Source organism: Aptenodytes forsteri, unplaced genomic scaffold, assembly GCF_000699145.1.
Source record: "Aptenodytes forsteri isolate BGI_AS27 unplaced genomic scaffold, ASM69914v1 Scaffold209, whole genome shotgun sequence".
Taxonomy (NCBI): Eukaryota; Metazoa; Chordata; class Aves; order Sphenisciformes; family Spheniscidae; genus Aptenodytes; species Aptenodytes forsteri.
Genome location: NW_008795034.1, coordinates 3460765 through 3476016, shown reverse-complemented (window position 1 = coordinate 3476016; position 15252 = coordinate 3460765). Strand labels below are relative to the sequence as shown.

General features: G+C 39.8%; 1 protein-coding gene across 5 annotated transcripts in view; it reads left to right on the top strand.

Annotated features, from left to right (window-relative positions):
- Nucleotides 1-15252, top strand: part of GTF2I (general transcription factor IIi) — a 78992-nt gene that overhangs the window by 14732 nt on the left and 49008 nt on the right. For all 5 annotated transcript variants that reach the window (XR_002086143.1, XM_019471310.1, XM_019471311.1 and 2 more), the window contains exons 4-9: nt 9921-10055; nt 10484-10667; nt 10874-10902; nt 12067-12115; nt 12825-12868; nt 14286-14363. Coding sequence is in view for 4 of the 5 variants with exons in the window: in XM_019471310.1 (XP_019326855.1) it covers nt 9921-10055; nt 10484-10667; nt 10874-10902; nt 12067-12115; nt 12825-12868; nt 14286-14363 (519 nt within the window). In the remaining variant the exon portion in view is untranslated. The remainder of the gene's footprint in view (nt 1-9920; nt 10056-10483; nt 10668-10873; nt 10903-12066; nt 12116-12824; nt 12869-14285; nt 14364-15252) is intronic.

Here is a 15252-nt window from a genome sequence, read left to right as displayed (position 1 = left end):
CTTTTTTTTTTTTTTGTATTATTCCTTAAAGGGCTTTCCTGAGGTCCTAGATACTTTGTTTTAGTGCCAGTACAGTGGTATCATGGGCCCTGATATACTAGAGACTTTGTACACTGTGCACACCTATTGGTAGGGAGTCTGAAATAACTGGTATTTGATCTTTGATCTCCCTGGCTAGATCTGTATTTCTGGTTCTGTACCGTGGGAAGCACTGGCTTCTCATCCATGCTTGTGTCCGACTGTATCGGATGTGGTTTCTATAGATGTGTGCGTGTGTTTAAATCTTACATTCGTTCTGATAATCCTGATCCTTTGCTTTATTCCAGTTACAAGATACTCGTTCTTGGGCAGTGTTTTTGTACTGTCAGGCCGACGAGATAAAACAATATCCACTTTGAAAACAGTGTTTTCAGTATGCTTCTCGCAGAACGTTGTGGTGTAGATCTGTGTGAATAAAGCCAACTGACCTCAGTCATTGCTTTCATGGTTTCACTAAGTGCATATCCCCCATACTTTCTGGGGATTTTTGATGCTGGAGGTAGTTTTCGCCTGTTGCTGACGAAGATGTTGATAATTCCAGAAAACTTGACTTCAGAACGCCAATTTTTAGGAATAATAGCATTACATATTCATGGCGATGCTGATTCCATCACTGCCCTTGACAGCTTTGAAGTCTTGATGAAGTTTATAGTGTAATATTTGTTGACCTAAAATTTAGAACCGTGGAGGCAACAGTTCCTTTCCCCTCGCACCTTGTTTCTTCAATTAAATATGAAAGCTAGCAGTAGACAAAGTTAGTTGCAATTTTAGTAGGTGTTTTGGAAGAATCCAGGAAGGCCACAGTTCTGTGTGTTTTTAGTAAGTTACAGCTGGGCCCTTTTTGTTCCTTTATGATTAATAAAGGCTTCCAAGAGATTCTTATGTTGCTGTTAGAATTAAACCTTTAAAAATTCAGCTGTGATGTCAGTCTCTGGAACTTGTGGTGCTGACAATATTGAGAATTAGGTCTCCACTTGTGTGGGTCTCTTCATTTTTCTTTAAGTGTGGAAACAGAAGTGTAGTTACTAAGCGTTCCTCTGGTTATGTCTGAGACTCTGTTGTAACAAGCCAGCATGTATCTCCAGTCTTTACTTCCACTTTTCCCACAGCTCCTTTGTATAGTTTGAGTAAATATGAAGAGTTTTCAGATTTTGGAGGGCTCAGGCTTCAAACCCGCTGCTTATTTTTAATAATGAGTATAATTTAGTGGGCTAAATTGATGAAATGTATATATGAAGTTTGTGAAGGAAGTAGCATGTACACTTTCTAGCAGTATAGGACTGATAAAAATAACAGCGGTGAAAGCGGCACTGGAGTTTGGTTTCCTGTGGCTTTCATTCATAACGACTTTCACCCACATGGGTTCCCTAATGCCCAGCTACAGGGGAAGGAGGAGCCCTGTGCATATCTCATGTATCTTGTTACCTTAAGAAAATGCGTTAGAAACAAATTATAGCAATGGTTTTTTTAATGTTAGTATGGGTTGTGTAGTGAGTGTTGAAGAACCAGTCAACAGGCATTAATTACTTAAAATTGGGACAGATAATATATTCTTCTGAACTGTGCTTAATTAAGATGGCTGTAAGCCCTGTGTTACAGTGAAATGGTATGTTTCAATCAATTTAGAACTGCATGTGCTTGTACACATAACATGTAACTTAGGTAACCTGCAGTGTTAGTTATTCCAAGCCTGTGTAAGTTTGTATTGTACATAAAAAGAGCATACCCTTCGAGTGCCTGCTCATATTCAGAATATGGACAAGCATGGATACTTGTGCACTGTAAGCAATCAAGATCATACACGTCTTGCCCTACCAGTACCTCTTTGTTTTAGTTGCTGGTCCCTGCTGAAGTGTATTGTGTGGTCCTCAGTTCCTCTTGGATGGCCTCAGCAAGATGAAGTGCCTCCTTGCTCTCTGGATTGCTGTGGAGTTGTGGGTTATCAGCCATGCTGAATAGGAGACTTATTCCTGGGGTGTCTCAAGAATGCTGTTCCCTTCATGTATTCATCTTTGTCATCTTGGCAATTTCCCTTGAGGTTTGGTCAAGGTTTGGTATCAGCTCTGTGGAATTCATTCTCATTTGAATGGAGCTGAAGGTGGTTTATAAAACAAACAAACAAAAAAACCCAGAAGAGGCCTCATCATCCTCAGGTTGTATTTGCCTGTCAGAAGTGAACTTTCAGAAGAGCTTCCTGATTCAGAAACACCATTTTGGTCATCTGCTCTGGACTTTGAAAGAGATTGACCCGGCACTGTGTGTTCCATCCCATCTACCAAGAAGCTTTGTAGCATCCTGGCTTGTATCAGAAATAGTGTGGCCAGCAGGAGTAGGGAAGTGATCATCCCTCTGTACTCGGCCCTGGTGAGGCCGCACCTCGAATACTGTGTTCGGTTTTGGGCCCCTCACTACAAGACAGACATTGAGGTGCTGGAGGACAACCAAAGAAGAGCAATGGAGCTAGTGAAGGGTCTGGAGAAACAAAGGGAAGTACAGAAAAGTTTAAAATAGAAACTTATTTGGAAGCTAGTATCCATTACATCTGATAGGATGAGAGGAAATAGCCTCAAGTTGCTCCAGGAGAGGTTTAGATTGGATACTAGGAAAAATTTCTTCACTGAAAGGGTTGTCAAGTATTGGAACAGGCTGCCCAGGGAAGTGGTTGAGTAACCATCCCTGGAGGTATTTAAAAGATGTGTAGACGTGGTGCTTAGGGACATGGTTTAGTGGTGGACTTGGCATTGTTAGGTTAATGGTTGGACTTGATGATCTTAAAGGTCTTTTCCAACCTAAACGATTCTTTGATTCTATGATTCCACCTAAAATCTAGGGCAAAGCTGCTGAAAGTCTCCATGACATCTACCTGTAGGCATCTAAATAGCTCATAAATTAGTATTTTTGTCTTGAACTGTGTTCTCTCTGTAGGTGATGATATCCAAAAAGCATGCTGTAGATTTCTACATGACTGTAGATTTCTACATGACTTCAGTATTTTTTAACCAAAGCTCAGTAAAGTGTAGAGCATGTTGATATAAATACAAATTTTAACATGCTGAAGCTCTGATTGGCATGTCTTGCTGCTTTCTTCCATTTTCCAATGGATGAAGCTATTTACATGTTTGATCCCATCTGTGTATCGTCTATGTACTTTCACTGTAAGCAATGCTGAACAGACTGTGATATTGCAGGCCTGAGAGCATCATGCACAGATCTTGTGTTTAGAAGATGATAGGTGGGAGTCAATCTACAGTAGTGTGAATATTTTTATTAACTCAGTAGCTCTGGGTTAATTTTAGACTTGTGCTTAAAAATGTCTTTGATTAAATCTGCTGAGATAGCCCCTGACACTGCAGCTTGCTAGTTAGTGTGTGTACTGTACTGCTAGTCTGGACGTAGTCCTTTTATGGTACTTTATTTGGATGCTCCAGTAATGATGTAAATAAAGTATTAATACAGTTGATTTCCTTCTTCCTTACTATTGTGATTACCCCTGATTATATTCTGTATATCTTACTTGTCATGCCTGCAGTAATTCAGAAGCAGTGTAGGGTGTTTAGCTTTTCAGCTCTGAAGCGGAATGTCTCAGACTTGAAATTGAGTGCAGACTGAATCCCCTGACCTGTATGGAAGCAGCCTAATATCTTTTCAGTATTACTCTAATAACAGAGGTTATTAGTGGGTCTAACTGCTATTGATTGTGTGTGTTTGTCCTCGTTATAATAGCTAAAGGACAGTCTTCATCATCATCTTCATCTGTGATTATGTGCTACAGTGTTATAGTGAAAATACCATTCTGTAACTAGCTGACATCTTTTTATGTTGCTCAGAGGCTAATCCCTTGACACTAATGCAGCTAGTTTAAAAATACCAGTTCTTTCTGATGATGATGTGCCAGTGTGGAAACTCGTTTCCCACAGTCGTTTTCTTTGGCCCTGAACTATTCTGTGGCCAGCTGAGACTTCTGTGGCTCTTGCTGCTCCTGAAGCTACAGAATATTTTGGAAGAGAAAGGAGTCATTAAATTGTAGACGCAAATAGTAAATGAAAGAAAAACAATAAGAGCTGGGCAGAGGATTAATCCTGACAAAACACTCTTGGAGTTGCATGTATGCCATCACTAATCTGTTACCTATTTTAAATGCAAATGGGGGGCTGTATCTATGATTCTTGCCTTAGCTTTGGTCTTCCAGTGCACTTCAAAATGCGTACACTTTACAGAATGCGTAGCAGGAAAAAAGGATGTTGGAATAGTTGCTTTTAAAAGCTGTGACTGTCAGGATGCTTTCCTACTGGCAAGCCAGAGCTGTTTTACACCTCTGTAACTCTCAATCTCTTTTTTCATGCCAGATTTCCTTCCAGCTATTTGGGAGTGGCCTCTTTAAAACAACCTCTACTAAATGCTTATTCTATTTGAGTATCTGCTGGAAGAGGCTCTTCCCAGTCACTTTTAATGGGAACTTACTCATCTGTGGCTCTCGGTTGTGTTCCCGAGTTTTCATCTTCCATTTCACAGCAGATGACTTGGAATAACTTGCACTTCTCCAAATTGCAAGACCAGAAGAGATAGATGGCTGCTCCTGGCCACACTGGCTGTAGCCCATCACCATTTCCCAGACTAATTGTGCTGGCAAACATGACGTATTTACTCCTACCATGTCTGTCACTTGGGACTTAAGGCCTTGCATCTCTGCTAGTGGAAAGGATCACGTGAGTGTTCCCTTGTCCGTTTTACATTACGTGAGCCAGGTTGCATCATGCCTGTTTAGCGATGTGTTAATGCTAACCTGGCTGGCTCTGCCTGGGGGTAACTAGGGAACAGTTTCATAATCCTTTTTGCTTGGGAGAGTTGTGGGCATGGTAACCGCTGCCTTCCTCTTGTGCATCTCCTTTCCTGTTCTGCAGCTCTCTGTGCGAGATGGTCTTCTGCGTTTGTGCCCAGGCCTCTGTACGACTGTAAAACCTTAGCACTGTGAGTTAGTTCTGGGGGTCCCCATCTCCCTAGGACGCTACAAAGATGTCTGGAGTGCCCTGATTGCTAAAGCTTACGGGGGATCTTTGTTTATTTAATAAAAAGCATGCAGCTTCAGATGTTCCTGCTGGAAAGCTAGGGCACTTCGCTGCATACATTGTGACTTCCTCCAGCACTCTGGTTTTCTGCTTTCCCAGTCTCTTAAAGTATTTATGTTGTACTCTGTTTATTGGAAGCACTAGTTCTTCTTTTGCATCTGTTTCTGCCCCACCCATACTTTTTGGGGGAGTTTTTCTGTTGTGGTTGTAGCTGCCTGATAAATTAACTGAACGGTGTTCATTCTTGGAATCCCCGAGAGCTTTTTTTTGATTTAAGTTTCAATCACTTTCTGTTTTGTATTTGCAGAATGTAGCTATGAGTTAAAGCATCTACCCTTAAAGACTTGATCAGTTTATTCCTAATAAATCATGCGCTTAGGGATTAGTTTAAAGATAACATTCCTAGCACTCACCAAACAGTTGCAGTTACAAGTAATAACAATAAAATCCAAAGCAATCAGCCCTGTCTTTCTTACCGAGAGCTGCTTTCTTTTTTTTTTTGCCGTTGCTGTCGCCATTTGAGCTCACTGAAATGGTTCGGCTTACAGTCCCCTCCTGCCTAACCTTTTGAAATGCAAATAATGTAGTTTTTGAGCTGTCCCATGCTGCATATTTCTCACATATTAATATAAGTTCATTAGCTGAACTCTGCATTAATAGCCTAGATCTTTGTGAAAGACATGGAAATAATTCTCCTATCTTTTAGCTTTACCTTGTGGCCTGCTATACTCTTCCTTTTCTTTTCTACTACTGTTCTCCTTCCCTTCCTTTTTCCCCAACTTCCCAGGCTGTAAAAGGGCTTTATGTGAAGTGGGAGATGGCCAGCCCTGGCTAGCCGTGCATTTTTGATGGTCTCCTTTGCAAGCCCTTTCTCATGGTATTAGGGGTGAATTAATCTGTTTGTCTTAAGTATTACGTTACTGGCAGTTTCCCTTGTTTTACAAGTCAGTTTACCCCTTTTCCCAAGTTCTCAAAATGAAAAGAAAAATGCATTTTTGAAACTTCTGTTACATAGTTAGGAACAAGTTATTTTTAAAGAGTTTTATAAGATCACTTTCTGTCTCCCTTCCTCAGGGGTGCTTCCTTTGCTTCCATCGTCTGCCTCTCTGGCTCCGTATATGCGTCAGGAACAGAGACTCTTGCAGGTCGTGTGCCAGTCCGGATGCCTTTTCTTTCCAGCACCTTTAGCTTTAGCTATGCCCTGCCAGCTCAGAGCTCCCTGCTATTTTTCTGGGTTAACTTCTGATTTGGGTAACTGGCCTCTTTTACAGCCTTATTAGAGCTAGATTGCTTGGCTTCATTGTCAGAAACCTTTCATGTTCTGTCTCTGCCTAGCCAGTTAAGGGGTATGAAGCTAACAGCTAGTTTAAAAAACTTGCTAAAGTTCAGTCATGTTTCAGTGGAGACCACCCATCTCGTTCCCTCAGTTGCAAACAAACAGAAAATTACTGTAGATAGCCGATCTTTTTGAAATTCCCTGGCTCCTGAATTCTGCCTCAGGTCATTTGCTTTTCTTGTGGTTTAAGTGATCCTTCGATAATCATAAAATGATTTTTCTTTAATTTGAGGTTATGGTCCAATTTCCTGAACTGTAAAACTGGATGGCCTTAAAAAGCTCACAGATGAACTGGGTGGATACATTATAAAACAAAGCAAAATGCTTTTAGCCGCACACACATTTACTTTCCCTCTCATTGCTCGTAGTTATTTTCAGAGAGTAATTTTCCTGAAGCACAAGTGATAAAATATATGTACGTGAGTGTTGTCACAAAATAATTGTTGCCCTTAAGTTGCCTCTTGGAGTGTCTGCGCAGGGGTGACATTCATACTCTTATAATCACTTCTTGGCTTTCTCTACCTGGGGGATTAAAAACCACCTGATTAAAAACCTGATGTTGTAAGATGCCTTATGTACCATGGGGCTGACAGCTCTTTTGCTAGAGGAGTGTTGTGCTCCATCAGCTTCAGGCACTGAATCCTGCCACCTTTGCTCTGTTGTTTGTGTAGCATCTCATCTTCAGGTCACATTTTTGAGAATTTCAGTTCAGTAAACTGTTTATCTGCTAAAGCTTGATTTTTGTTTCCTTGGTGAGATGTGGTCAGTGCTGGTTTTGTCACTTGTCTGCAGCATGACGCAGCGGGGCGTGCTCTGCTCCGCAGGAGAAATGCAGCCTGCCTCCTCCAAACAGCAGCTTTACTTCTGAGTAAGGTGCTTTGAAGACAGACGCTCTTTATGGCCTATTTTAGTCTGCTGCACTCAGACCATGCTTTAGTGGACCTTCAGAATAGGTGTTGTATAACACTGCTGAGCTGTAACTCTCTTCATCAATTCATAAGCATAACAGCATCTATTTAAGGCAGGAAGCTGGAGAGTCTGCCCATACAGAGGTCAGGGTGTAGCTATCTAATTGCTGCCATGCAACAAGAAAAAATCGTCAAATTAAAATTTGATCATTTCAAGTATTCCATTTTTTTGTTCCGTCACAAAAATTTTTGTAAGAGGGCTTTTTTTATTTTAATCAGTCTATTAATTTTATAGTATATTCATTTTATAAGGACGGTGACAGCTGGGAGATTCCTTTTCCAGCCAGGTGGTAGGCTGGACTGTCAAACCCAGTCTGTTGCTGATCAGGATAGGTGAGAAGAAAGGTTGTTCTGAATAACCAGAACACCCGGATAGTACAAGAAGATAAGAAACACTCAACCCTATACGGGCTCTCAGTGCAAAATGAGGATTGTTAGGAGTTGGTTCGTTGTAATCCTGCTGAATCCGGAATAACTTTTGCAGAGTAACTGGACTAATCCTACAGTATACTCCCAGCTGTGTAGAATGCAATTCTTGTACCGTATAACCATTCCTCACCCTTCCTGAGCCATTTACCCTGTAAATACAGCCCCCTATCCCTCTTCCCCTCCAGGTCTTGTTGCACATGCCCCAGGCATCCCCTGTCCCAGACGTAGCCTGAATCCTGCTGGGTGCTCTAGTAATTGTGGCGAGAGCTTCAACAGAGCCTCTAAGTTGTGTAGCCTCCAACAAGTGCAGATGTGCCCATCAGTGCTGCCAGGAGGAGATGAATGGCTGCTAGGTTTGATCAGTTGTGCAGAGCTCTTATAAATCTTACTGTCTTTGAGACTTGATCTTGTTTGTCAGACTTGATTGAAATTGGGCAACAAATGTGGGAGAGATTAGCGAGGCAGATGCATAATGTGAGCTCAAGAAAATGGATAGAAATAATGTAATAAAAAACAGCGATAAGGTTTCTTCTAGTTAAGAAGGAAAATCTCTGTCTTTTTGTCTGCTTTTCATTTTAATGGGAAGCGAGCAGAGTTGTTGTTTTATTTTTGTTTTGCTTATTATTTTTAGAAAGTGTGGGTACACTTTTGAGAAGCTACTGGGAGTAAAGGCGTTTCGGTGAATCAGTCTCTTATGTGGAAAAAACCCCACCCAAAAAGCGACACTGCATGTAGCCATAAGTGGAAACTAATGTCTCTTATCCCTGAGTCTCCAGGCAAACCTTATCAACTGTCATTAGCTAAGCCCCTGTGTTACGGGTAAATAATAATATTCCATTTTTGCACTATTTTTGTGTTATGGTAGGCCCTATGATATTGCAGAGAAAGCAAAAGAGCTGGAGAGCTAAATGTCACGTGGAGGTGGGTTTCTAGGGCACAAAGCAGACGTGTGAGCTGTAGAGGAAGGAAGAGGTTCTCTTTTAAATGAAGATACGGATTTTTAAGATGATAAATGCATTTTTGCTAAAAGCATTGCTGCTTCAGCTCATTTCACAACTGACTTGTAATCAGTTGTTCAAACTGATGTTTGTTTTCTCGTATTAGCCTAGAATTATGATGCCAGCAGTACTGGTAATGCAAATTGCAGCGTTTCAGACTTACTGCTGTGCTTGCTCATGGTGAAGTCATGACGCAACTTCAGCACTGACCATTCTCTTGCACACAGGAACATAGAACTGCCCTGCTTTTTCTTTCATATGCAGACTCTCTGTTATTTTCCTCTGTTTTTGCGGGGTGATTCTCAGTAAGTCTTTGCAAGAACTGAATGATAAAGGAAGGCTGCCACCTGAGACGATCGCTTCCGTTTGCTTTTTAATATTGAAAGCGTTGTTATTCCCTCACTCCTTTTTGCAATGACTTTTGCTCAGAGAGTAGAACAAGGCGTAGGGCTGAAATCTTCTCTGTTCTGCGTGATGATGGCTGGTTTGCGACTCCTCCTATTCGGCAATAAGAGATGTGTACTTACTTTTGAAAGATACAGGAGCTGTTGTGGCAAAAGTCAGATCCCTTCTATAAAAAGTTCAGCTAAGCACATACAGCATAAACGAAACAGGATATAACATAACTGCTGCATAAGACATCATGCATAGTACTAGAGAGCTCTGGGACCCTCCACACGGGCATTTTACCTTTTCCCTGGTGACTGTCTTGGTCCTTCTTTTCTTGGCAGTTTTGCATTTTATTTCTGCTGTATTATCCTCTCCTGAGATTAATACTGTTTTCTACCTCTTCGTGCCAAAAAAAGCCTGCTTGGATGTGTCTCTTAATTCATCATTCTTAAACCTCACAGGGTGATATTTACAAAGGTTGTAAGGAAGATATAATAATTTTGGTGTAAATTTAAATTTAGTCATTGCTCATGTACATAGCTAAGTGCATTTGCTTCTGAGGCAAATAAGTTCTTATGATTTTCTGGCAGGAATCCTTCCCGAATGTCTGTAGTCTAAACTGGAGGGACTAGGTACTGGGAGTTTTAATAACTGATTATTTTATTTTTGTCTTATTTTTATAAATAACTGCCAGGTGTTACAGAAGAGGAGAGGGCTGCAGAACTGCAGAAAACAAAGACTGTACCACCTGTAAACAGACTGACAGTGGATATTGTGGAACTGGAAGCTCTCAGAAAGTCTGTGGAGGACTTTTTCTGCTTTTGCTATGGTGGGTGCTTTAAAGTCTTCTAAATAGCTATTCTGGATTTCTACATTTTTATTCTAGTTGGGAGGAAAGTACTGCATGATTTTCCAACTATACTGCTGTTAAGGTGATAAGTTTAACTTTTAGTAGCCAATTCTAAAACATACAAATATACTGGATAGTTTTCTTCTTGATGGGTTTTGTGGGGTGTGATTTGAGGTTATTGCACAGCACAGCCCATTTAGTTTTCTTTCAAGAAAGCCTCTGTATCTCAGTGGGTTCAGTGCATGTTAATGCAAGCAGTACTTGGTTTCCTGTAGAGATTTGCATCTGCACCTTGCTTTCGCTCCAGTCCTCCTCAAAGTAAGAAGTTTTACGAGGGACTCGTCCTTTTGCTAACTTGAGTGTTCTTGACCTCAAAACAATCTTCTTTTTTTCCACCCCCCCCCCAGGTAAAGCTTTAGGAAAGTCAACAGTGGTACCTGTGCCGTATGAGAAGATTCAGAGGGACCAGTCTGCTGTGGTAGTGCAGGGCCTGCCCGAAGGACTTGCATTTAAACATCCAGCAAATTACGATGTTTCAACCCTGAAATGGATTTTGGAAAACAAGTCAGGGATCTCATTTATCATCAAAAGGTTATTTGCTCTCTCTCGTGCTGGTCTGTCCACTTTGGTTTTGTACTTAAATTAAGTCCAATTAATTTTAATTTTTAATTAAATACATTGCAGCCTGTTTCTCTTAAACAGGAGTGCTCTCTCTTTACTTCTTTACACTACTTAATGTAGTCTTTAATGATGTCTTTACTAAAGCTATGGGGTTTTCTTTCCATATTTCCACACAGGCCTTTCCTAGAGCCAAAGAAACACCTAGGTAAGTTACCACTTACTCAGACTAAACAGAAACAGATCGGGATTTTAGTTTAGATAGCAATATAGATACAAGATTTGGTCATGTGGATAAAGTGGCAAACTGTACAGAAATTCCTAGACCGTCAGTTGCCTTACTTACGGAACTATAACCTGTTCCTTTATGTGTTCTGCCAGGAGCAACTAATTAGAGATAAATTTGTTCTATTGCATTCTTCATCCTTTTACTGAATTTAAATTTAATGTGAATTGGATATTATCCTAGGGAAAGGAGAAGCGAACTGATGAAGGACTGTGCATTGCATTTGTAGAATGTGCCAAGACTTTGCAGTGCTCCGTGTTCCAATACATAGCTGATTTTGGCATTTATATCTCATTTTAAAAATTGATCTAATCTTCTGAAGTGGTTAGGTGTTGCAGTTCCTGTGAAAGCCTCTATATATAAAAAAATCTGAGCTAAAGTGAGTTTTTTAAAACTCTGCAAAGATTCACTCTAGTCTAGAAGAAATCCCTTGTCCTGTTCCTTTCATGGAATCATGTTGCTTTACTTGCAAAATTCCTGTATGTGAGGATTTGTTTTATGAAGAGGATGAAGCAATCTCTATAGGAATGTAATCACTTTCTGAGGTGAAACAGTCACAAGTTGGTGCTGGATTAGTGAAATTAGAAATGTGTTGCCTGTGCTCAGTAAGAAGAGTAGAGAGTGGGGAATTACAGAGATTCTGGTAATAATATATATCTGTTGAAAAAGCAAGGCAGGTTTTCAGTGTGGTAACTGACTTTCTATAAACATAATCTATTTGTGTCTAGCTGTAATTTAGGACTAAGCTGGAATCTCTATAAAACAATCCATTTGCTTTTAGCAGAGTTTAGGTAGAAGATCTGTTTAACTTTGTTTCCCAAGATTTTTACTCAGCATCATGAAAGACGGCAGTGAAAAGCATGGTGATGCGCACATTGGAAGCAATTTTATATTGGTGTTGCTTTATAGATTAATAAAGCAATTTAACAAGAGAACTCGCCTTCATATCTGTGAATACAGAAAATATGCACATATGCTTGCAAAATGTGAGCAGGTTTTTGCTTCGTGAAATCAATGTTACATTTTCAATTTGTATTTAAGGTAAATGGAGTACAGGAAATTAAAAGATTGTCTTTTAACTTTCAGGAGCTCATATGACAGAATCTTCACATTCAGTTATACCTCCAGGTGGAAGGTGAATTTAAAATAATGTAGTTTTTTTGTTTCAACTATGTATTTTCATATAGTTTATCTTTCTCTCAATGTGCTTTTTCTATCCAGCTGACCTTTGGATGACTTTTGCTTGCCTGGGATTATAAAAAGCATGAAGTTGAATTTTCTCTTTCTTTTGACCATTATTTGTGGGGAAACTGTTACGAATTAAACAGATGGCAAAGTTTCCCCTTGGTTTAATTAGTCCAATGAGTGGTTTAATTCACAGTCTGTCAGTCAGGGATAAGTTTGTCATGTTTTATGATATGGAAGTGATAGGGAACAGATGTAATGTTGCTTCCTTCCCCCTCCTCGATTAAAAAGTTAAAATACATTTTTTTGTTAGTAAATGAAGAGATTCTATATGGAATAAATAAAAAATTGGTTAATGTGAAAACAGGGAGCAAAATGGCAAGTGTTTCTGTGCTTCTGAGTTTGCTTCCCGTTAAATGGTACGCATGCTTTGAATATTGTGTATGTCCCGAAAATGTAGGGATGGGAGATTCCTGGCAATTCCCTTGAGATAAATCAGATAAGCTAAGATGCAGGCTTTTTACTTTTGTGTTCCCAGTTGGAAAAAAAATACTGGGAGATTGATTTTACTTGACAACTTGTAAAGCTTGAGGAACTTTCCAGAAATGTGATACCTGTTTTTTATAATGTCAATGTGCTTGATTTGTTTATTTTTGTAGTTGTCCTCCTATTCAAGTGAAAACGGAACCAAACGAGGATTCTGGTATGTTCCAACTTTTGCCCTTATTTGCAAAAAAAAAAAAAGAACAATTGGTTTCTGTTCAGAAGGCTGAATTTAAGCAAAGATAGGAAGCTCCAAGAAAAAAGCAGCAAAAAGACATCCTTTGTGAGAAAAAAACCTTTTCCTTAAAAATGCCCACTTTTCAGTTCGTGTTTTTATCAAGTACTTAACTTAAGCCAAATGTTTCCATTTCTAGGAGGAGGAGATTTGTAAAATTTTCTAGACTAAAATAATTTCTCTTTGTAAATAGTTTAGTTTTAAATGGAGAAGAAGAAAATCCTCTGTTTTTTTATTTTGTTCCAGTTCAAGATCACTTTATCCCTAACGGGGAGAGGAAAAGTTTATTTGTTAATATTACTAAAATATTGAAAATGACAGAATGTCCATTTTATAGCTAAAATGGAAATAAAGTAGCAAAGTGTGTTTATTGCTTGTTAAAAAAATGACCAAGCATTCCTAAGTCCCCCTGCAGGTAGGACACGATCCTGCAAGGCTCTGTGATCTGCAGCAGAGCAATGCTTAAGTGTATGCTTCGAGAGAAAGGCATGAATAATCCCACTAAAGCCAATGAGACGACAGGTGTGCCTGGAGATAAGCTTGTGACTTTCCCTTTTGTTGGGTTGGGCTGCGCTACTCAGCATTTTGTATAAGAATTAAGTTTTTATATTTAGTCCTGTTTTTTGCTCTAGTTCTTTGTGCTTCACAACTTTAAACTTGTGGTTTGGGAACCCTTCATGGTTAGCATTTAGCTTAACGTACGCAAAGAGTTAACTTGAGCTTTTTGTCAGGTCGGTCCCAGACTCTTTCCAGTGCTGCTTTCTAGGCATTTTAAGTAATTCTCCTTTTGTTGGAATGTTTTGAAAACATTTTAGGGAATGCTGTGAAGGCTTATGGGGGGGATAGTTCACTTGAAGGAAGCCAAGAGCAGCTGAGGACCTTTGGTGTTGCTCCATCAGAGCACCGTTTGATGCAGACTGTATCTGAACTTGGCTGTACAGAGGAGGGAGCAGGAGTAGGTCTAGAAGTACTTTCAGCGCAACGAGTGTTAAATTTTTTTTTGTTTGTTTTTTTTGGCTGTGGTAGTGGGCAAAAAGGAGGGAGACCATTCTTTTAAATTCTTCAGATCCAAGACAGCATTTGCAAGGATGCCTAGTTTGTAGGGAAGCATTTAAACCTGAATCCCTTCTGACGGTGACCAAACTGAAACCAGCAGGTCACTTTGTTACCGTTGGTTTAGCTCAACAATTGTTTAGTGTCTCAGCACCTGAAAATAATTTTTTGTTCTTTTTTTTTTTTTAATAGAGACCAGCTAGGATTTTGGTGGGTTTTTTGTTTGTTTTTTTTTTAAGAATCTGGTTATTACTAGTTTCCGTATTTGATTCCTTTGTTGCTTCTACAGGAATTTCTTTGGAAATGGCAACAGTAACAGTGAAGGAGGAATCAGATGATCCTGACTACTATCAATATAATATTCCAGGTAATGATACTAACTTTCGTAAGTGTTTATCTCATAAAAGGGTTGATTGCTTAAGTGTTGCTCTCTCTGTGCCTCTCTTTTTACTTATTCTTGGTCGTTAAACTTGTAATTACTTAGCTCTGTTAAGGTACAACATATCCATGCTGGCTATCATTTAAATTATTCGGAAGAATACCAAAAGAGCTAAAGTACAACTTCAGCATACCCATATGTATGTGTTTGGGCTGAAGGAGTCTTCTGAACTGGTTGGGTTTTTTGTCTAGAGAATGGCTTGGGTCTTTTCTTTAGTTTAAAGTTTCAGTAACTTTCATAGTATATCACTTTTCTTGTATGGAATGACCAATATGTGTCAAAATTGTATTGAAAGGTGTATATAGACAAAGCTAACAACATTCGTGAGGTGTGTGACTCAGGCTCTGTATTTCAGTCTTCAGTCAGTAGAGCATGGGAAGCTGAAAAGTCCTTGACTACACTACCTAGCAACAACTAAAACATCGGTGTGTTATCAACATTGTTCTCACCCTAAATCCAACACAGCACTGTACCAGCTACTAGGGAGAACATTAACTCTATCCCAGCTGAAACCAGGACAGAGATGGACATAAGTAGACCCCCTAGATCCCCAAGGAAGACTGAAAAGCTTTTAAAATCAGTAAGCCAGGTGTTCTTAGAATAAAGAAGTAGGCTGCCTATCCTTTAAATCTTAAGCTGGCCAGATCAGAGTAAAATGGGCTCATACACACCTCTCCTCCTACCCACTGTGTCTGCTTGTGGGTCCTGGCCCCGGTTTTAGTCCTTCAGTGATGCTGCTTTCTGCACTGTAGCAAACCTTGCCCAGCCTTCCTGAGTCTTCTTGAAGGTCAATCCTTCCTGGGTCCCAGCTGCTGGC